This window comes from Acomys russatus, chromosome 26, assembly GCF_903995435.1.
Source record: "Acomys russatus chromosome 26, mAcoRus1.1, whole genome shotgun sequence".
NCBI lineage: Eukaryota > Metazoa > Chordata > Mammalia > Rodentia > Muridae > Acomys > Acomys russatus.
Genome location: NC_067162.1, coordinates 46,135,148 through 46,158,091, shown reverse-complemented (window position 1 = coordinate 46,158,091; position 22,944 = coordinate 46,135,148). Strand labels below are relative to the sequence as shown.

Below are 22,944 nucleotides of genomic sequence, written 5' to 3'. Positions count from 1 at the left end.
AAAAAAACAACAAAACAAAACAAAACAAAAAGGGGCTGGGTGTATTTTGAAGTGTGTTGTCCTCCCACAGCCCAGTTTTACTTTCTCTTGATGGCTCCCAAGCGGACACACATGCCCAGCCTCAGCTCTTGTCAACAGCAACTCCCTTCCTTTTGCTGTGTTTGTTTTAAGTCTTTCTTGAGAAACTAGGGAGCCAGGACACAGGGAGATGCTTGAGTTGGCTGCATCTGTATGAGAGGAGGTAGGCTGTAGGGAGAAGGAGGGCAGGCACTGAGCACAGAAAACCCAGGGACAGAATGGCCACCTCCCAGCCCCTCCAGGGTCAGCAGTGACTCAAGAGGCAGAGCCAGTGCAGCAGCTGCCCCCCACCTGTCCCCACAGCACCAGGGACCACCTTCATTGTCCTCGAAGGTTCCTAAGTGGGAAGACACTCTGCTCGAACAGAAGAATGAAGTATCAGGTGTGTTTGTGCACGCCTGTAATCCCACCACTCTGGGAGACAGAGGAAGGCGATCTCTGTGAGATTGAGGCTAGCCTGGTCTACAAAGTGAGTCCAAGGCTAACACAGAGACCCTGTCTCAAAAAAACAAAACAAAACAAAACAAAGCAACAACAACAGAAATACAAAAACAGAAACAAAAAAAGCTGTGAGCATCATGTCTGGCGAGTGAAATAAAGGTCCCATATCTCTGCTCTGTCATCAGTCACTAGTTTCCCCTGGGAGCAATGCCCATTGGACACATTTGTTCATTATGGACACAGATGTTCGACACAGGCAGGCAGTGGGGCCTGGGCACAGGACAGGGCCTACCCAGTGGGAAGAAGAGCTAACGGCATGCTGGTGCAGTGGCAGAGAAGTGTGTCCTGGTCAAAGTGCAGACACAGTAACAACATGTGTGAGATCACCCTTGGGCCTTGGAGACGGCAAGTGAACTTCTGACCTTTATCTCCAAGGAATACTTTCTCCTCTTGAGACAGGCTCTCACTATGTACCCCAGGCCATTTTCGAATTCATAATTCTCCTGCCTCAGCCTCTTGAATGGCTCCAAGAAACCTCACTGTGCATATGCGCGAACACTCTCAAAACCCAATAAAGTATTAATCTGGTTCCCATACGTCAGACATGAGACATGACGGTAGAAGCCACCCCACATCTTCTGCCCCACTTCTAGCTTCTGTCAATTACACTTGGCACCATGCTTTGGAGTCTGTGTCACATCAGTGACCTACAGAACTTCCTGGTTCTGCTCAATGAGATGCCTTGGCTGAGTGTGACCATGGGTCATTCATTTTCTGCAATCTCAAGTCCTGGTCCAACGATAATCTGCTGATCGTGATCTGACTTTCACAACACAAATCTCTCCAGTGCCTCCACCCGGGGTTCACATGGTGCTGGAGACTGAACCCAGGGTGTGGTGCACAGCAGTGAGGTTGACTGTTTTGCAATGCTTGGATCGGAACCTAGGGCTCTGCACTATGTATGCACGCGCTCTACTGGCGAGCTGTATCCTAGCCCTTGGATTTCTGAAGCAGAATCTTGCTGCTCTCAGACTTGCAGTCCTGACTCAGCCTCCCCAGTGCTGAGGCCATGGGAGTGCACTGCTATGCTCCACGTAGCAAGGACTCCACTTTTTTTTTTTTTTGGTTTTTCGAGACAGGGTCTCTCTGTGTAGCCTTGGCCATCCTGGACTCACTTTGTAGACCAGGCTGGCCTCGAACTCACAGCGATTCGCCTGCCTCTGCCTCCCGAGTGCTGGGATTAAAGGCGTGCGCCACCACGCCCGGCTGCAAGGACTCCACTTTTTCAGCTTCAGACAAGCCTTTTGCACACCTGGAATTCCCCTCTGCGTGAGGTGGGAGGCAGATTCCATTTTCTTGTTCCCCAGATGGAGCCCAAATGGGCCCAGTCAATGAACAAGAGCTGCAATCTGTATCAACCAAATGCCACCATCTGAACGCCACGGCCCTGATGGCCTCCCTTTTCCCTTGTTAGTGCCTCCTCCCGTGGATACCTCCTTGCTGGCTGGAGCCTCACCAGTGCCACTGATGCTGACCGAGGGACACCGGGGCTGACTTTGCAGGTGGGGGGTTAGAAAGCCTGGTTTTATAAAACCAGGAAGTCCAACAGGAGAAGGATAAGGACCTACTGGCAGGAATGGCAGTTGGAAACTGTGAGGTCGCCCCGTGGGCAGGATGCTGCTCAGAATATTGCCTTCATGACCCAAGGCCGCAGAATCACCCCACATCACAGGTGAGGAAGGGAAGCTGGGCTGATGCTCATCCTCCGCCCCGCCCCCTCGCCCCTCCCCCTCCCCCCAAGTACTGAGTGGCCTGGGTCAGGGAGCTCTGGGCCAGTCAGAGAATAGGCCCCACCCACACCAAGTGGTTTCTGTGCCAGTGGAAGGACAGAAAGGATGTATCTCAGTTGTCATGACAACCCCAGGGCTCCAGGAGCTAGGGAAGCTTGAGAAATGCAAAGGCAGGTCGATTTTTTAGCATTCTTTCACCCTCCTTCCGGTACCTCCCCTCACCTTCAGGCCTCCTATCTATCTTTAGATCCATCACCCCCGCTTTTCCCTCACCCTACAGCCCACCCCCGTGCCCAGGAATAGCAGGCGAGCCACACAAACACGCAAAGGAACAGCCTAGAGACCCACTGAACAGGGCAGTCCACGCTCCAGGCTGGGCTCAGGGCCTTTTCTTTCCCAGGAGTGGCTAGGCAGGGTCTGGACAAAGGATCTGGGGGGGGGGGGGGAGGGGAGGAATAATGGGCTTATATGAAAGCTGAGACCTCATTTGTGTGAACAGAGACACAGTGACCTGAAGCCTCTAACAGCCACTTGGTGTGTTTGTGTGTGTGTGTGTGTGTGTGTGTGTGTGTGTGTGTGTGTGTGTGTGAATTTGGGGAATCCTGTTGTACTTAGTTAAGACAGGTATAAGGTATCTGGGGCCTCCTGACCCTCAGCAGAAGGAGCGGTCACAGGCAGAAACCTCAAACTTTGGGTGTTGAGGCAACACCAGGGGACAGGGAGGATCTTGTACATGGAGTCCCAAGCATGCCCGCTGGCTTCACTTCCAGGAATGGCCCAAGGGGACTGTGTGTGATGACCCTGCTCTGCCTCTCTGCCATGGAGCTCGGCCCCAGCCCATGCAACAGGCAAAGAACAGTGGCCTCCACAGCAGGAGGAGATGTCTGCACTGTCTAGCCACCAGAACCCACATCTCCATGGGGCAGAGGACAAAGAGGAAGCCGGGCTCTTCCCTTAGCAGGACCCCAGCACGCTCCCAGGAGCTCAGTGGGACCAAGTGGAGCCTGAGCACCAAGGTCAGGGAAATGAAAAACAGAAAGCCAGTGTGGGGGTGAACTGCGTTCAAGATGCCATCTGGCTTCCCCACCCTGGTGGGCTCCCTCGCCCAGACAAAACCACTGGGAGCTTCAAGGTGGTAATCCTGAGTAAGTACGCATGCTTCGCTGGGCAGAGCTCAGGCCTGCCACCAATCCTGCCGCCTCCTCACCTAGTGGCAGGTTCTGCGCCTCTGAGGTCCTTTTCCTGCCAGCCCTGCTGGACCCCCTGGATCTGCCCCCACCCCCCACCCCTCGCCGCCTTCATTGTGTTCCCATGTGAGCAGGTCATATGGCAGCAGGATGCACTCCCAGCGCAGGGCACGGCAGGGGGCCAAGGATAGCCCCACAAGCGCTGGCTGAACCCAGTCAACAGATGGGGCCCACTCTCCATGGTGCTTGTCTGCACAGGCAGCCAAGGACAGGGCCAGGTGGAGCTCAGAGACCTGACAGCAGCCTCTCACACAGTAGGGCCAGAGAGATCCCTGTCAGAGGAGGGGGAGGGGAGGAGGAGGAGCAGGTAAGAGGGAAGGGAAGTAGGGGGAAGGAGGGGAGAGAGTGGTGGGGACGGGGAGGGGAAGGCTTGTGTACTGCCCACTGCTGATAGGAGGCAGGGACCCTATCACGGCCTCAGGCTGCAGCAGAGATGTTGATCGAAGCCTTTGCTCGGTGCCCAGGTTTCTTGAGACACCCTTGTTTCTCTCCTCTCCTGAATACGGCCTGTCAGGGACCCAGTCCTGCATGCTACCTGCCACCTAGTTCTTCCACCATAGGAGCAGCTCTCCGCAATCTGCCAATACCTCCAAGTGCTGTCAGCCTGCGCACTATGTTTGGGTCACCCTGGGGAACTACAGGAGACGAGCACTGACCCAGATGGCAGGCAAGTAGCCAGAAGGGGACAGGGGCTGGGGTCCAAAGTCCCAGATCCCTGCTGCCACAGCACAGGTATGACCCTGAGGTGCTACCCAAATCTGACCAAGGCCCCTTCCTCCGTGCAACCCACACTGACCTCAGTTCACTGCCCACCCCACCCAGCCCTACCCCTACGGAGCTCCCTGCAAGAGGAGATGGGGCCCAGGGGCGGAGACCACCCAGCTTTGCATCTGCGTCCGGATCCTCCTGCTCAGAGTCCAACCTGGCACAGGACACAGCCAGCCAGCCCTGCAGAGCTCCTGCACCCACTGGAGCTGCAGGGAGCCATTTCTTTGAGATTATTTTCAGTTCTCCAAAGGCAAAGCGTAGCAGCCTGGCCTCCTGGGGCCATGCCGAGGACTAATGAGGTGTTTGTAGCCTTCACCAGGTCTCTGGGGACCAGATCTTAGTGCACACTGCAGCTAGTGGCAGAGCTGATCTTGACATCCAAGGAGGGGAGCAGAGTGGGGTGTGGAACTGGGGCTGGGAGGCCTCGTCACAGACCATCTTAGCCCGCCGTGCCAAAGCTGGAAGAGGCAGGGCTTGGGACCCAGGCTACGAGCTATGCCAGCATTGACCAGGCATCATGCCACACCCAGACTCCTCATTCAGTTTCTACTTGACATTGGACAAGGTAGCTCCCCACACAACACGCACACAGGACACGCTCTCCTCTTGCTCTGTAAAGAACAACCTGGAGTACTCAAAAGAGATTTTGTATATATGATTAAAGTGAGAACCTTGAGGGGCCAGCAAGATGGCTCAGTGGGTAAAAGGGGCTTGCTGTCAAGCCTGACGACCCATGTTCAATTCCCAAACTCTCAGGGTGGAAGGAGAAAGATGACTCCTCTAAGCTGTCCTCTGACCTCCACGTGTACACTGTGGAACATGCATAGTTACACAGAGAGACGGACAGAAAGACAGAGAGCCGGGCAGTGGTGGCGCACACCTTTGATCTCAGTGCTCCAGAGGCAGAGGCAGGTGGATTTCTGAGTTCAAGGCCAGCCTGGTCTACAGAGCTAATTTTAGGACAGCCAAGGCTACGCAGAGAAGCTCTGTCTTGAAAAAAAAAAGTGAGGATCTTGAGATGGAGTCACCCAGGTGACTAGGCCCCAGCTGTCACAACTAGTGTCTTTAAAAGAGGCAGATTTCTGGGCTGGAGAGATGGATCAGAGGTTAAGAGCACTGACTGCTCTTTCAGAGGTTCTCAGTTCAATTCCCACATGGTGGCTCACAACCATCTATAATGTGATCAGATGCCCTCTTCTGGCCTCAAGGTGTACACGCAGGCAGAGCACTGTATACATAATAAATAAATCTTTTTTGAAAAGTAAAAGAGGCAGATTTCTTATCAGGTATGGGGATGCATGCCTGTAATCCCAGCACTTGGGAGGTAGAGGCAGGAAGATCAGGAGTTCAAGGTCAACCTCAGGTATACAGCAGATTCCAGGCTAGCCTTGTCTACATGAGACATTATATCAAAACAAACAACAGAAAAGAATAGGGGGACGAGGAAGAGGGCGAGGAGAGCACCTTTCAGAGAGAAGCAATGAAAAGACAGAGGCGCAGACTGGACCAATGTGGCTGCAAGCCAAGAGATGACAAGGATGCTGAAGCAGGGAGGAGGCTTCCCTGGAACCTGAGGGGGAGTGTGGTCCTCTATGGACCTGCATTTCCCACTTCAGGCCTCCTGCATTCTGCTCTGCGACCCTCCGACCCTCCGACTCTCCATTACAATGCACAGGAAACTATAGGGCAGCTGTACAGGGGATGGGGATGGAGGGCACACCGGCTGCTGCAGGCTGCACAGGTGCTGCCAGGCTGCAAATGGGTGGCCAGGTGGATGCCATGAGTGATGGATGATGGGAACGCCTACCTCACTAGAGCTATGGTCACAGTCAAATTAGAGGTTTCTGCACATGCACACAAGACGTTACCCACGTCCGTCAGAAATCAAATGATCTGCCCCTGCCGATCTGAGTTCAGCACCGGAGGATGAAGCCTGTTAGGAGCTGGGTGGGTCGGGTCAGTACCAAAATCTTCTTTCAAAACTTAGGAGAGTCCAGTGACAACCAAAATCCACATCTACTGACAGGGATGGGATCTGGGGTTGGAGTTCACAGGGCTTGAGCAGGAGCGACTCAGGGTGACAGGGGAGGGGAGTCAGGCTTCCCTGTCACTGTGTCAAGTCCAGTTTCTGCAGGTCCTGCTCCTGCACGTGAAGTCTGGACCTAGGGAAGAGGGCTGGGTCTGTCTCCCTGGCTGGCTCAGCGTCTGCAATGTGGGGTCACTTGCAAGATCGGGGGGGGGGGGGAGAGGGACAAAGAAGCTCAGATAAGGTGTCTGAGAATCCAATGACCTGAACTGTTTGTGGGGGCAGCTGTGGGCAGCATTCAGAAAGCAGGAAGGGACACTGGGGACCCTGGAGCTCAGACCACCTGCCCTGAGACCTATGTGTGGGACCAGCCAAAGCCTCCTTGGGCTTGGTGTGGTCACTAGCTAAGGTCATCCAGGCCTTTGCAACCCACACGCTTCAGCAAGTTGACTCAGGCGTCCTGGATGGGCACCCAAGTGCTACCCTGGCATAGCACGGTTCTGTTTTGTCCACTCTGCGGGGGGGGGGGGGGGTGAGATGAGACTTAGACTGGGCAGGAAAGTGAACAGCAGTGAGCTGTTTCCCTGAGAGGAGCAGCCACTGAGTGCCACCTGCTTGCCAGGGCCAGCAAGACAGAAACCGGAGGTGCTGATGTGTGCGTGCAAGTGACACTCGGAGTCCTGCGCAGTGGAGGTCTGGATAAGACTCTCCCTGGATACACAGTTCTCATCTGGCCCCTACAAAGCTTACACAAACACCGGGCAGGGGTCTGTGTCACATTCCTTTCCCCAGAGACCTGGCTTCCTTGCGTGTGCTGGGAGAGAACAGTGGGAGTGCTGCATGGGACTCCTCGCCCCCAACTGGCTGGCCAAAAGGTGACTGTCAACTGACCCTATCCCATCCTGCCTCTAGAGCTCTTTAGGATTACTGACCAGGCCGGGTGTGGTGCCGCATGCCTTTAATCCCAGCACCCGGGAGACAGAGACAGGAGTTTGAGGCCAGCCCGGTCTACAAAGCAAGTCCAGGACAGCCAAGATAACATAGAGAAACCCTGTCTCAAAAAAACAAAACAAAACAAAACAAAACAAAAAAAACGAAAACAAAATAAAACAAAACAAAACAAAACAAAAGATTACTGACCAGGTCCCTCACCCTTCCCTTCACGAGGAGACCTTCTTGTCCAACCTGACCTCTGCAGGTACCCACCATCTGTACCCCCGGTGATCAACCAAGACTCACCTAAAACCAGCTGTGGGGCTGTCTCTTTGTCTCATCAGGACGAAGAGGCCTGGGAGGCCTCTCAGCAGGCCGGGAGAACAAGTTCTTGCCTGAGATGGGTCACAGAGGCTCTCCAGGCCCGTGGGGGTGGGGGTGGGGGGCGAGTAGTGCTACAAGACACAGATGGGGCCTCTGAATCAGAGCCTAGGGCCCTGCATGGCTCCTGGTACTGCGGAGGAGACGTGCAGTCTACCCTAGGACAGCGCCAGCTTGGGCGCCTGCCAGCTTCTCTCGCCATCAGTGGACCAGCCCTGTTAACCTCGAGGAGCAGCATAGAGAGTCACCAGGTGAGGACACTAAACAGGCAGAGCGGAGGAGACTGGCTTTATCCTTTGGTTTGGTTTGTGTCTAAGAAAGCTTAAATACTGTGTTATATAAAAGAGCAGAGAATCTGGGAGAAAAACAAGGAACATCCGAACAATTGACTTTTGACAGCCAGGGATTCAGGAAGTGAGGCAGGAGGATCACTATCAGTTTGAGGCTGGCCACAGCTACAGGGACAGAGTCTATCTCAAAACCTAACTAGCTAACTAAAGAAATGAGTGGATACATGTCTCAGACGCACCCCACAGGAGGACCCTAGGAGGTGGGGGGAGGGCCTTCTCCCAGAGTTCCAGGCAGGGCCTGGCTCTTTACTCCAAGTTTAGGCTTCACCCAGCGGCACCCGGGCAAGCCCAGCCAGACTATGGGAAGCATCCCATAGGATGTGTGTCTAGGGGGAGGCTATTGACAGGCTGTCACCGCCCGGCCTCGCCAACATCCCTCCATCTACCTGCAGCTCCTCTTCACACCCCTCAAGTGCTCTGAGACTCAGAAGGAGCACAGGTCTGGCCAGCACCCAGAGTTCAGGCCCCTGTGGGAGGCATTTATTTTCAACCCCTGGACGCTTTTGTGTGACTCTGCAACATGGGTCATTTCCACGCATGCCACGGAACCGGGACACAGCTGAAACAGATGCCCGCACTTCTGGACATCACTGCAGGAGCTGTGCGGCTCCATCACACATCCATCACAGGGCTGTGCGACAGGGGCTGGGAGAGACACAGGGAGGGTAGGAAGCTGGTGAAAACACAGCAGGGCCAAGGGCACAGTCACAGCCACAAACACTTTGCCTAAACTTGGAAATGGAACTAGTTTGTGGGTGCTGTTGTGAAAGGCATGAGGGCAGGCTAGCCAGTTCTGACACCACAGAAACAAGGCACAAGAAGCCAGGGGTGCAGAGGTCCATGCTGGGTCTTCTGACATGGGTGGTGTGGGCCTACGCAGAGGGAAACAACATCTTCGTTGCAAGAAATAAGTCCTTGTTCTCTTGGAGAAAATACTTGTCTTTCAAGCAAGCATCCTGTGAAAACTGCCCGCGCAGCTGTCATTATAGCAGGGTGGGGCTCAGTGCTGGAGAGCCTGCCCAGCGTGCACAAGGCCGGGGCTCAATCCTTGGCAACCCCAAGACAGTAACAAGAAACTAATATTGGAGCTTCGCTGCCACCCTTGAATGTCAACCCCACGTGAGACCTTTCTTTGTCCTGCCACATCAGCGTCCTTATAGTCACCCACAGCGGGAACTGAGGACTGTGACTGTTGGGGCAGGCGAGGTTGGCAGTATCAGGCTCTGTGGGACCTGCAGGGAAAAGGAGCCCCTGAGGAGCGTTCAGTGCAGAAAGGGCAACCACAGGTCACAGCTGCCAGGGTAGGTGTTAAAGAAAGCTCAGAGGGTAAGGCGGGGGGACAGCAAATTGAAAACCCACCTGTTATACGGAGGGAGAGACCCTGCTTCAAAATCCACAACTAAAGGTTAGTGAATGCATCCACGTCCCCTCCCAGCCAGGCCTGCTGGAAGCCTGACATTGGGCCAGGGTTCTCTCCTGAGGCTAAGCAGGTACCCTGCCAGCCTCGACTGAGGGGGCACATTTTCCACAGTCCTACCATCCCTCAAGCCCCAGCTTTTATGATAGCCAGCAGGCTGGGAAGCGAGAGGGAAGCCATGTTTAATGAGCTCAGGGGGCTCCAGTCTAGAGACTGATGCTGGTAATGGTTGCATGAACTTGACATCATGGACAATGGCTAAGATGATAATTTTGTTCTGTGAGCTTTATTAGAAAGACAGCAAGTTGTATGTGTATGTGTTCTCACATGTGCACATACATGTGGAGGTCAAAGGTCAACTCTAGGCATCTTCCTCAGATGCTATCCACCTTGTTTTTTGTTTTGTTTAGACAGGGTCTCTCCCTGGCTCAAGACTGTTGATTAAGCTAGGCTCACTGGGCAGGGAGACTTAGGGGTTCAACCTCCATCACCCTAGCTCTTTTTGTTTGTTGTTCTTTGAGACAGGGTTTCTCTGTGTAGCCTTGGCTGTCCTGGATTTGCTTTGTAGACCAGGCTGGCCTCGAACTCACAGAGATCTGCCTGCCTCTGCCTCCCAAGTGCTGGGGTTAAAGGTGTGCGCCACCGCCACCACGCCTGGCTCCCATGCCCGCCTTTTTAATGTAGCTTCCAGGGATGGAGCTCAGGGCCTCACCCTTGTGAGGTAAGCGCTTTACCAGCTGAGTCATCCTCACGGCTCCTTCAACCACAGTTCTTAAAAACTGCAAATCAAATGCCATAGGGCTTGGGAGATGGTTCAGGGGTCAAGGGCAATAGAGGAAGATACCATTGACCTCTGGCCTTCACACACACAGAGGCACATGTGAGCACACTAACAGACACGTGAACACACCTGTGTCCCACATACACACACCGTGCTGGGGTACCTGGGAAAGCTCACCTCCAGAGCTTTAAGTCAACACAACCCAGAGACAACACACACCTCCCCTAGAAGCACTCCTTGGTGAGCCTGTAAGAGAAGTTACTAATCAACGGAGTGCCGCTTCCCGCCCAGATCTGGCCTTCTAATCCCTTTCAACCCAATGTCCTAGGCAGCCACTACCATTCTATCAGCCACAGCTTCCCCAACAGCTGGTCTCCACAAGAGGCAGGCTGCGCCGACGCCAGGGCGGGGTGTCTGGGCCTGCTGTGGGTGCTCCAGCTGGGTACGGCTAAGTGGCAAGTGAGGTCACAGCAACTGTGGCGCCCTGCCGATAATAGCTCCCTTTGCTCAGCCACTTCATATAATTGCTTCTCAAGGCACCAGCCATCAGGCCACCCTGCTGGGAAAATCACTAACAGCGTCCCCCCCGGGGGGCTGCAAAAAGGGGAGGCCACAGGGCCGTGGAAGGCAGCAGTCCCTATAGCAGCAGCCAGTCCTGCCAGTGGGCCTCAGCTTGGGGGGCTTGGAGAAGTGAGGCCATCCCGCCGGCAGCACAGGGGTGACATTTCCCTCCATCTGCTGGGAGCCATCTCCTTACAAACCTCTGTCAGCTGGACGGCAAGGGGACCAACTCAATTCACTGTGGCCATCCTGGTTCCATGGTGTGGATCCACAGGTGAAAAAGAGGGAGACTGAGATAGAGTCGGGGGAACAGGTCGAGAGAGAGAAAGCTAAGGAAACAGAGGTGAAGCGTGAGGAAGGAAGGAAGGAAGGAAGGAAGAAGGAAGAGAAAAGGAGAGACAGGCATGCAGAGATAGCAATAGAGGCAAGGGCTGGTGACAGGTGGAATACATCCTCAGAAGGAAAAGACAGAGCACAGAAGGTCCTAGCTGGCCATCTGCTCTGGGTTTGGGGACAGCCTGCCTTGGTTGTCCCTTAGCTCTGTGATTCAGGGAAATCTAACACAGCCACCCACACCCACTCCTCACTGGGAAACGTCTACCCTGACCCAGTCTGGTCCAAGCCCAGAAGCCCAAGGTGACGCATAAGCAGAGCCTCTGTGCTCAGAGAATAAGAGGGTTCCACAGGGACATGGCAGCTGCCCTGTAGCTATGGGGCAGCCAGAGCCCCAGGAAGGCTGCTGATTGGGGGGGCCATAGGCCCTGAGAGTGATTGCCCCTGGTCAGGGTGTGGCTGTCTGTTTCACATATCTGTTGGCCCCTTCTCTCTCACCCCAAAGCTGCCAACAGTTACCCAGGCCCCGTTTAGATCAGAACCATGTTCCCCAGCGCCCCCCCCCCCTGCCCCTCAGGGGACTCTGCCTTCTCACTCTTCCCTCCTAAGATCATGGTGTGAGCTGGGGTTACATGCAGTGGTGGACTACCGGAGACCTGGGCACTTGGCTTCACTGAGCAGCTCGGCCCAGCATGGACAGGTCCTGAAGAGAAGCAGCCTTGGGCTTGCTCCGGTCTCCATGGAGTTGGGAGTAGAAATGGTTCTGCCTGCTGGGTCTCATTCCCTCTGCCTTGTGTCTCAGAGATCACCCAAGACAGGCTGGCAGGGAGGGCTCAGAGTTAGGTGAGCCAACACATGGGACCAACTGTATGGCTCTGATCCTGGAGAGAACCCTCTGCAGTGTCCTCCTGGGTAGGTGTAAGGTTATGGCGTAATTCAAATGCTGATTTTTGTACTCCCTCCCTATATCTGGTTGTAAGCCTTGTTCTGAGAATCTCCTGTCTCAATGTTGTGTAAACTCTGCTCCCCAGTTGTCCCCTGATATGCCAATAAAACAGCTTGAAGCCAATCAATAAACAGGGGAGAGACTAGGGTTGGACTTCCTGCCAGCCAAGGGAGGAGGAGTTTGGGGAGGAAGTAGGGGATTCAGTGAGGATTCAGCCACGGGAGAGGTCCCAGCGACATCAGAAGAGGAGCTGGATCAGGGAAAGCAAAGTGCAAGCATCACTGGAATGCATGCTGGGAGGAAACCAGATTAGTTTAAAGGGTTAATAATAGAGTAATAACCGCTCAGGTATTGTGTTGTGAAGCTTACTATTAAACAAATACAGTCTCAAGTATTTGGATGATAGCCAGGTTAAGAGAGAAGTGAGAAACAAGCACAATGTTATAAAAATAACTGCAGGGGTTGGGGATTTAGCTCAGTGGTAGAGCACTTGCCCAGCAAGGGCAAGGCCCTGGGTTCAGTCCTCAGCTCTGAAAAAAATAAAAATAAAAATATAACTGCAACACTCCTGTGTGCTCCAGGGCACAGGGTCAGGCAGCAGTACACTCTGGAGGAGCTCAGTCTCAAGCCAGGAGCCTGGTTGCAAATTAGACAGACTTAAAATTCAACGGGTGAGCCAGGTGGTAGTGGCACATGCCTTTAATCCTAGCACTCGGGAGGCAGAGGCAGGTAGATCTCTGTGAGTTCGAGGCCAGCCTACTCTACAAAGTGAGTCCAAGACAGCCAAGGCTACATAGAGAAACCCTGTCTTGAAAAACCATAAAAACCAAAACCCAAAGAAATTCAAAGGGTGTAAATATTTACTAAAAAGCAACATTCAAAGGGTATGAATATTTACTAAAAAGCTAAACTGAATGATTTCCTTGGAGAAGGTATAAAATGACCCTTAAATGCATGGAAGGATGCTTAGCACCATTGGTCATCAGGGAAATTCAAGTTAAATCTAGGATGAAAAAGGAAAGCAAAGAAAGCAGAGGCGCGAGGGTCACCAGCTTAAGGCCAGTCTGAGCCACAAACCCACAATGAGACACTATTTCCCGTCCACTGGAATGGCAGAACAGAGAAGACAGGCAACACCAAGTGCTGTCAAGGGATGGGGAGAGCCACACCATGTCACCCAGCAGCTGTAGAAACAGATAATCAAAGTCACCCCAGGACTCAGGAAAACTGCACGTGTCCATGAATGCCCAAGTGAGCCTTATCCACAGTGGATAAGAGTGCAGACAGGTCAAGAGCTCACAGGATAATGACTGGATAAGTAAACACACAGAATATTGCCTAGTCATCAACCATGGAGGACGTGATGTGGACTGAAAACTAAAACACGCACAAAAGGCCTCATGGGGCAGGAGACTGGTTATATGAGAAGTCCATAGAGCAGGACTGAGCCGGGAACAGAGCAGGAATGGTTGTGTATCCGAGGTGATGAAGATGTCCTGGGAGCAAAGGCAGGATGCAGTGGCCCACCCATGGGGCACTAAGCAAGTTGGCCAATGGTCTTTGCTCACCTGCTAGGCTTCCTTCAGCACCACGGACAGGGCATGCCCTCCGCTCCTCCCTAGGGCTTCTCCTGGGGACACTTGATTCTATCAGCATGCACTGTTTTGGAAGACTGTGGAACCTTCAGGAGGTGGAACCTGGCTGGAGGAAGTGGTGTGATAACTCATCCCCACTTCCTGTCTGCAGACACCATATCCTCCTGAGGCCTCAGGTGCCACCATCCCTCCACTATATCAGACTGTTAACTACATACAACCAGCCTTTCTTTCCTGGAGCAATGGGCAAAGTGACTAAGCCCATGCTGCAGTGGAGCATGGGTGCTTTCAGGAGGCTGTCTCTAAGGCTTCTGGGAGAGAATGGGCATCTCCATCCCACAGAGGTTGAGATCTGTTGGGTGTGTGAGCAAACACACCCTGTCAGCCTTCCCTACCTCAGGCTGAGAACCTACTGGATGGTGACACTGAACACAGGAAAGCAACTGTGAGGACAAAGATCCCCAGTGCTGTCTGCAGCTGTGGGTCCAGCTGTGCCTGCAGTCCACTCCAGCAGTGAAAGCTAACCAAGTGCCGTTTTGCTTGAACTAACTGCCCTGGGATTCCGTCCTTCCATCCACATGGTCGACTGTGCTTTACCCACAGACGGGAAAAACCCCAAGTTGTCAAGACTTTAAAGTCTCCTAGAATCATGTATGTCAGAACCCAGTTACACTACACACACACACACACACACACACACACACACACACACACACACACACACACACCTCCATCAGCAAAAAAAGCCCAAAGAGTGGAAAGCCCTGCACACTGAGATTATGAACATGGCTGCATGTGCAGTGAAAAGCCTGGGCTAGCATTTGGCTGAGTCTTGGGGATACCACAACTGCAGGTACCCTGGCCTTACGGGAGTCACAACAAATGGTAGAGGGATGGCCCACTGCACAGCGGAGCAGCCTGGGCTGTGGAAGAGGAATGGGCAGTAGCCAGGACCGCTAGTGCCTGACTTCTTGCCAACTTGATGCCTTAGTACAGCTTTCCTGGGACACAGGTCATTGCAGGGGTAATTAAGATGAGGCCACTCTGGACTCCAGTGGGCCCGGATTCAGCGCTTCATTTTTCACAAGAAAAAGAACACGGAGCTGGCAAGATGGCTCAGCAGTGAAGCACTTGTCATAAGAGCCTGATGACCCAAGTTCAAGTCCATCAACCCACGTAAAAGCGAAAGGAGAAGAGCTGGGCGGTGGTGGTACACAACTTTAATCCCAGCACTCGGGAGGCAGAGGTAGGTGGATTGCTGTGAGTTCAAGACCACCAAGCTAGTCCAGGACAGCCAGGGCTACACAGAGAAACCTTGTCTTGAAAAACAAAACAAATAAAAAGTGAAAGGAGAGAACTGACTCCATGAAGTGGTCCCCTGACCTTCACACAAGCACTGTGGTACCACTCCCCATTTAAAAAGGGGGGGGGGGATTGGACGGAAGGAAAGAAAGAAAGTAAACACAGAGGACAGGCAAAAGTCAGAGTGACAGAGCCACAAGCCATGGAGCCTTGGAAACCCTAGGGACACCCAAGAGGTACAGAAGACCCCACCTCGATCCTGTAGAGAACATGGAGCAGCCTCCAGAACCCCACACAGCACAGGTTCCTGCTACAGTGATGGCCCAGTCTGTGGCACTTTGCCACAGTGGCCATGAAACCTTTTAGCAGGGCAGATGGGTCCCCAAAAGAGCCAGAGTGGCTGGAACCATGATGTGTGGGAAGACCACAGAACAGGTCAGCTATGTCAGATGGCACGGCAAGGTCTAATAGCAACCTCACAGAGCAGAGGCCCAACAGCAAAGGGTGAGCCTGTGTGTACTGGCGGTACACACCTGTCACCCCAGACCCTCAGGAGGCTCTGGAGCAGCCCCTTCCCCAGGCATGTGACCCACCCGGCTGAGCAGGAGCCCTGCAAGCTCCCTGCAAAAGGTATAAGTGGGCCTAGGAACAGGAGAGGAACAAGAACAAAGTTGGACAGGCTGCCACTGGCAGACGCAGAGATGCTGGACATGGGTCCCAGGGGCATAGGAGCTGAGGCCTGAACAATAAATGCCTGTACACCCCATGCTGACTCCACTGGCTCCAGCTTGGCTCCTGGGGTGCCCGTGTGGCACACATGTGGCGTGTGGCTCAGCACACCACTTGCCACCCTACACAGTGGAGAGCAAGCCCCAGGAGTTTAGACACCACAGAGGTCACAGAAAGTAGAGCCACTTAGCACTTTTGAGGGATGAGTAAGAAAAGGGTATTGAGTAGGAGGTCTAGGCAGATGGTGTCACCAAATCCTGAGAGAGGTCACTGAGATCTCATGGAGGCCCACCCCAGGGGTCTTTTAAACAGCAACAAGTTCATGTGGCGAAAGGAGAGTCCCATGGGCCCAGGTCCCACAGCTCCTTTACCCGCTCAGGACTGCAGGCCTGAAGATTTCTCTGGGCCCAGGAAACACCACTGGCTCCTTCCTCTTCTGATTCCTGTGGTGATTCTGTGAATCCAGGTGACAGTGCTTGAGACTGCACTACCCAGATCCCGGACTACCATGTGACCAGCAGTTCCATAAGAAAGGGCATGTGACAGCTGTCCTAATTGTGGCTCCCAACAACAGTGTCTGACTGTTTGTAGCAAGGTGACAGCCTTTGGGGTGGGGACCAGGAGGCGGTGCTGGCATGGGCAGACGTTGCCCACATCCCCAAGTTTATGAGCCTCTGAGAAGTACCACAAAAGGTGCCAGACATAGCCCAAGGTCAAGATCTCCCAGCTTACTGAGACCGAACTGAGGTTTCTGAGAAAACTCAGGACCCTGAATGGTATACATCAGCCATGTGCCTCCAGTGTCCCCTCCCTCAGCTGGTCCTGATTCCAGTCACTTCCCAGGACCCTAAAACTCATCCTTACCAACCCTGTTCAGTTGTAAGTTGCAAGGCCAAGTCCAAAGAGATGGGCCTTTGCCCACCAAGGTGTGACCAGCCTCCCACGGGGGAGGGAGCCTGATCCTGGACCAGGAAGCTATACTATGAGACAGTGCTGCCAGCGGGAAAAGAGAGGGACTTGAACATTTCAATGGGTGCTCAGAGGCAGGCAGGCCTCTGGCCAGCATGGCAAGAATGTATGCCTCCCACAACCACCATAATAAAATTCCACATGCTGCACAGATGAGTCAAAATAAATATGAACCAAAAATAGGGTGTGGCCTGTGTTGGTCTCCTCCAGGCTGACTTCAGGAAAATCCCTCCCTTAACTTCCCCCAACATCTACAAGTTTCTTGTATTCCTTGGCTCCTGGGCTCCATTTTCTGTCTTTGTACTTTACAGCGCTAACCTCTGCCTTCACTGTCTCCCTCACATAAAGACCCGGTGATGACATAGGGCCCACCTGAGGCGTCCACGGTACTCACTCACTTCCATACCCTCAGCAACATGTGCCAAGTCCTTTGGTCATGAGAGGCGACACGGCAGCAAGTTCTGGGCTTGGGATGTGGGTGCATTCCAGGGCCTCTATTCACCCCTCGGGACATAGCCATAAACCCAGGACCCCTTCACCTCCTCCCCCTGGGAACTGTATCCACCACAGGCTCACAGTAGGTGTATTTCAGCAGACCATAATGCTACAGGGGAGAGAGGTGCAGGAAGAGGATGGGTAGCGGGCTGGCCTCTGCAGCTTCATTCCTTTAGAAACATCACAAGACCAGAAAGACCCGGAATGCTAACAGAGGAAGGGGCTCCCAGCAACACGGGACACCCACGTCTCAGACGGTGAAGAAATAATGCACACGGGGCTGTGCCAGTGTGGAGACTCCTGGACAAGGGAGAAGGGACAAACTCAGAGCACCAGACACAGCTCAATACCGGCCTCGCAAAGCAAGTTATGAAAGTGGGGTATCTGTCCTCTTGTCACAAGGAAGGCAGAGATCTCAGGTGCCGGCCCTAAACCTCACTCTGTACAGTTATTCCAGGCACATTCGAGGGCTCAGCAATAACTATTAGTGACAGACCAGTCACTCTACTGAGTCAAACAGGGTCACCTGAAGACAGAAACTCGGTGTGGGTATTATACATGGTGTGGATGTGCTGGACATAAAATGAGTCATGGCCTGGGGACGGAGTGGGATGGTGCCAGACGCCACCATACACCTCATAATGGCGCACAATGAAAAACCTGTGAGTACACAGGGAGAGCCTGTCCCAAAGCGGGGGAAATACTCATGAATTAATGATGTACGAATTTTCCCCAAGACACTTTCGGACAGACCACAGTTGACCACAGGGAAATGCATGGATGAGGAGGACCCTGGCATTTGCATGCAGGGCTGAGCGGATATGCTTGGTGCAATATGGCGCACGGAGACTTCATACAGTTCCATTAACAAGGAAATGCTGTGTGACTGTCTGAACGGGAACAGCAGGGGTTGGACACTCTCCTGGGAAGGCCTTTTCCCAGATGCACATGCCCACCTCCCCTTTCCAGCCCAGAAGCAGTGCTGCATTTAAAGACTCACGTTTTGCTTCTCTCTAGTGTGAATGTGTCCCTATGTTAACGTGTGTGTGTGTGTGTGTGCATGTAGTACCCATGGAGACCAGAGGAGGGCGTCTGATTCTCCAGAGCTGGGTTCTAAGTGGTTGTGAGCTGCCTAATGAGGGTGCTGGGAACTAAACTTGGGTCCCTTAACCTCCGAGCATCTCTCCAGCCCTGGTGCTGTATTTAAACAGCACTTCAAGGGGCCAATGCTTCTTTGTCTCCACCAAGAGAGGTCTCAGAAGGGGTTCCCCAACGCACCCCTCCCCGCCCCAAGCTAGTCTCTATGTGCCTGTCCCCAGCCTTGCTGGAGCCATCACTAAGATGTCTTGGAATGTCTGACAAGCATGTCATGGGCAGTTTCTCACTACTCTGACATGCAGGCCGAGAATGGAGCAACATGGCCCCACGACTCTATCATCTTGATGGTACCCCAGTTGGTCCCCAAGGATGAACATTCATTGCTGTTCAAGGCTCTGCCAGTCATCTGTCATCTGTACCCTTTCAACACTGGCCTCTGGCTCCCTACCGTGGTCCCCACATTCTAAGCCCATTGGGAGGTTGTAGGGGACATAGACTCAGGCTTAAAGCCTAAGGTGGTGCCTTGCTTTCTAGATGACCCTGCGCTGCCTCCCTTCCTCCAACAGGAGACTCCAGGGACCAGGCGTCAGGATTCTGAACAGTGCTGAGGTGACATCAGTGATGATGATGGGGCCAACCATAGTACAGGCCCCACATCACGGGCTCCACCATGGGAACCTTTGCTTAGAGAGCACCTGCCCTGGGCATTTGACTATGACTGCACAGTTGAGCACAGGTCACTGCTATTGTCAAGGCCAGAGCCTAAGAAGTTGGTTCTGGTGAGGGTCTGATGTCTCCCGTCTGTCCTGTTAGCCGCAATCAGGCCAGACCCATCTTGGCACACACCAGTAACCTAAGAGTTGCCAGAAGGAAACTAAGGGGCTTGGCAGACCTGTACATGCTACACATTATGTGGAGGTAGCCTGGGAGGGACACTCCCATCAACTGGTCTCTTTCTCAAAAGACTGGAATCCTAGCAGTGTAAATGCAGAATTGGGGCACATCTCTTCTCACGACCGTGCCACTGATAAGGTAACTGGACTGGGTTCTCTTTGTGACCTTTAGCAATGCAGAAAAAAAATCTAGGGTCAGACAGCCAATAGGGGTGAGGCACATGGGTGTGCTTTAGAGCTTCAACAGACTAGGTAGGAATCGTGTGTGTGTGTGTGTGTTTCTGCTGGTACCCAGGTGTACAAAGCTACATCTTTTCACTGCCTCCTCCCTTCCACCTGTCCCTCTGCCCAGCAGGGAAAACACAACAGAGCACCAGATGAGACAGGGACACTAGCTGGCCAGGACCCAAGGAGCTGGTGACTCACTCAGGGCTGTGCACTCACTCCCAGGCTGGCCCCCAACTTCTTTGAGTCCCTCTTGTCCTCCTAGCCCTGCCTCTGTGTGCCAACCCCTGTCCAGTTCTTCACTCTCACACTTTGGGGAAGGCAGACCAAAGACAGGGGCTAAGAGGGCCAGGCTCTGAGAACAGCATGGCTCCTCTGCCCCAGGTGAGGACACTGAGGCTCAGAGAGAAACAGCAACCACAGTGGGGGCATCCCTGACGTGTGCTTGGGTCCAGCCCCACCCAGTGTCCCATAGCATCTCTATAGAAACTGCCTGGGGGGTCCCATGTTCTCATTAGTAAAAGTGGGGATCCGGTGGTGGGTTGAATGGGACATCAGGTCTTTGGAAGGTCTCCCACAACGCTTGCTTCTGCTTCTCACACTCTCTTCACTCAAAAACTCATCTGAGGCTGAGCACAAGCCTTTAATCCCAGCACTCAGAAGGCAGAGGTAGGTGGATCTCTTTGGGTTTAGGGTGTCAGCCTGGCTTACACAGTGAGCTCTAGAGAGCCAGGGTTACATAGAGAGACCTTGTCTCAAAACAACAACAAAAAAGAATCCACCTGAGACCTGGCAGGGCAGGGTGTCTCTCATCCACCAGGGTCCTAAAATACAAGGGAGACAGCAAGGTGAAGCACTTGGGAAGCTAGTTCATGGGGTGCCCAAGGGTGTGGGGTACACACATCAGCCTTCAGCCAGCACCATGGTCTCCTGGTTGTCACTTCCTACCTTTCTGTATGAAGTAAAGTAAATGCTATGTTTACATTTATAATGGTAAAAACCACTGGGAGGTTAGCAGGTTCCTAAAATCCCAGTTGAGCAGCGGCCCCCATCGTCACTCACAGTCACTTGTGGGTGGTGGTGGGATGTGGGAGAGGCTAAGACCGGGCAGTGCCAGGCCTCACTACACTCCTGAGGTAGAAACTCTGCCCTTCCTCCAGCCTCTTTTGAGTTCTTGTGTTCCCCCTCTAGACCACAGACACCGTGGGGGACAGTGTCCCACCCCCAGACCACAGCCAACACCTGTGCTTTGTACTGTGATCAAAGGTCACCCAGAAGGAGCAAACCTTCAGTCACTACAGTCTAAAGGCACTCAGCTTCCTGGATGCTCAGATGGCCCACCACTGCCTGAGAATTCTTCCAGATGGGCACATACCCCTGAGGCCTATGCAATGGCTCCCCGGCCCCAGGCTCTCCCCAGTGGGAGTGATAGAGACTTTCGGCTTCTAACACATCTGAGGCCTTAGGCTGCTGAAGCAGAGAGCAAACAACACCCCCCCCCCTCTATCTCTCTCTCTCCCCGTCTCCTCTGAAGGTCCCAACAACAAGCCAAGCAAGGCACATACCACCAGAGTTCACCCTGGGGAGCAAATGCGTCCGTCAGGCTGCCTTACAGAGCCGGGGTGGAGGTTACTGACAGGAATGTGGGTGCTCTCCCCAGAAGACCGCCTTGGGGAAAGTCTTTACCCAGCACTAGGGTCAGCGCCCCAAGAGCCACGCAGACAGAACCTCTGCCTAACCCTCCCCCACCTACAGACTCTGGTCCCTTGCCCAAGACCTTGAGGCCACAAACAGTAAGAGCAGAAGAGGATGATCTGTTTGGGATGAGGGCGGTTGGCTACTCAGGTGAGGAACCCACAATCCTCTCCCCACGAGGGAAAGTCAATAAATAAAGAGACACGCCGTGATCTTTCGCAAGCGGGCACATGTGACCTGGTGACGATGGTGGCAGTCTGGTTCAGGTGATAACCCTGTGCAGCACCTTCACAAAGTCAGCTAACAGGTGCATCACAGTAGAAGCCAGAGGTGCACACAGACACGCTCTGGGCTTCCTACAGGTCAGTACCTTCAAGCCTGAGAATGTGGCTCCTGAAGCTGCCCTGTCTGCAGCTTCCTGGCTGGGACCAGCCCAGGCTCCCACACTCGCCTATGTGGTTTCCAGAGCCACCCTCGGACACTTTCTCCAATCCTGAGGCTGGCACACCGCACTAACACCTAGAGAAACACACACCACAAGATGCTTACCTACAGCTGCCTCTGTACCTATTCCCTAGGGCCTGGTAGTCCCTCTGAACCACAAGTTCAGTGCCCCATAGCCCAAGTGGGGGCAGCTATTGGCTCAAAATACCAATTCTCACGTGAGGCCCTCACTGCCACCCACGGCTGTTCTGTTGCCTTAGAAGAGGTGCCCAAAGCAGAGGGCATGAGCCAGCAGGTGTCCCACACATCATACCAACAGAACAGCAGCCTTCTCTAGCCATCAATGGTGTACAGGAACGAAACACACTTAAGACACAGAAACAGACAGGAAGCATCCCCTCTCTGTCTGTAGCCTCCTGACTCCCTCCTGCCCTGTTTTGGAGGAAGCTGCAGGTCCTCAACCCCGTCCCCCAGATCATTTCCTTGTCCCACCTCAGCCCATAACCACCTTTTGGGGGCCACCAAGGAAAACCAAGTGCCTGTGGGGGAAAGAGTAAAACGACATGCCGGCCTCACGCTGGGCACGGCACCGACGACGGGCAGAACATCTCATGAACACCTGCTGGTGACCAGAGGCAGGTCCTACAGGACCCCCTCCCCAGCCCTACCTGGATGCAGCAATCTCAGCCTTCTGCTTGGCGATGGTGGCTGCCCGCTCGGCTGCCTCCACGGCCCGGTCCACCTTCTCCCGGATCTTGCTGGCACGCAGTGGGATGAGGTTCTTGCGCTTGCCACTGACGAGCACGTTCTGCTTGTACTTCCCTTCCTCCTTGGTGCCATCGGGGAAAGTCATGCACCCGTAGCCGTGCCTCCGGTTGCCGACCCACTCGCCCTCATACTTCAGCCCGTCGGAGCGCTGGCTCACACCGAAGCCGGAGCGTTTGTCGTTCCTCCACTCGCCCACGTAGGTCTCGGTGGTGGTGGCATCGATGTCATCCTCAATGACGGCCAGCTCGGCCTCAGCCTCACCCAGGCTGATGGTGGAGTGGATGTCGCTGGCCGTGGAGCTTACCGTGCTCATGCCCGCCTCACTGCGGAAGGAGCTCTGCTTGCTGCGCTGGCTGGCCAGGCTGCTCTTCGACTCGGACTTGCGCAACTTGAGGCCGCTCAGCAGCGAGCGCCGGAACAGTCCCTTCTTCTTGTTCTTCAGTATCTCTGAGTCACTGTGGGCCACCAGCACGAAGCCACCGCGGGACACAGCTGGGCTGCCGGCCACTGCCGGGGAGGCATCCGGATGCAGGGCTGCACCGTTGGTGTGCTCGCTGCGCAGGGAGTTGATGGACGTCCTCAGGGGCGAGCGGATGACTGCGGCCATGCCATAGGGGACACTCTGCCGCACACCGTAGCCCTGGCGCATGCCACCGACCCATTGGCCCTGGTATGTCCC

The 22,944-nt window shown here is 54.0% G+C and overlaps 1 protein-coding gene across 1 annotated transcript in view; it reads right to left on the bottom strand.

Annotated features, from left to right (window-relative positions):
* Positions 1-22,944, bottom strand: part of Jph3 (junctophilin 3) — a 60,696-nt gene that overhangs the window by 15,234 nt on the left and 22,518 nt on the right. Inside the window, exon 2 of the mRNA XM_051168837.1 lies at positions 22,166-22,943. Coding sequence (XP_051024794.1) covers positions 22,166-22,943 — 778 coding nt within the window. The remainder of the gene's footprint in view (positions 1-22,165; position 22,944) is intronic.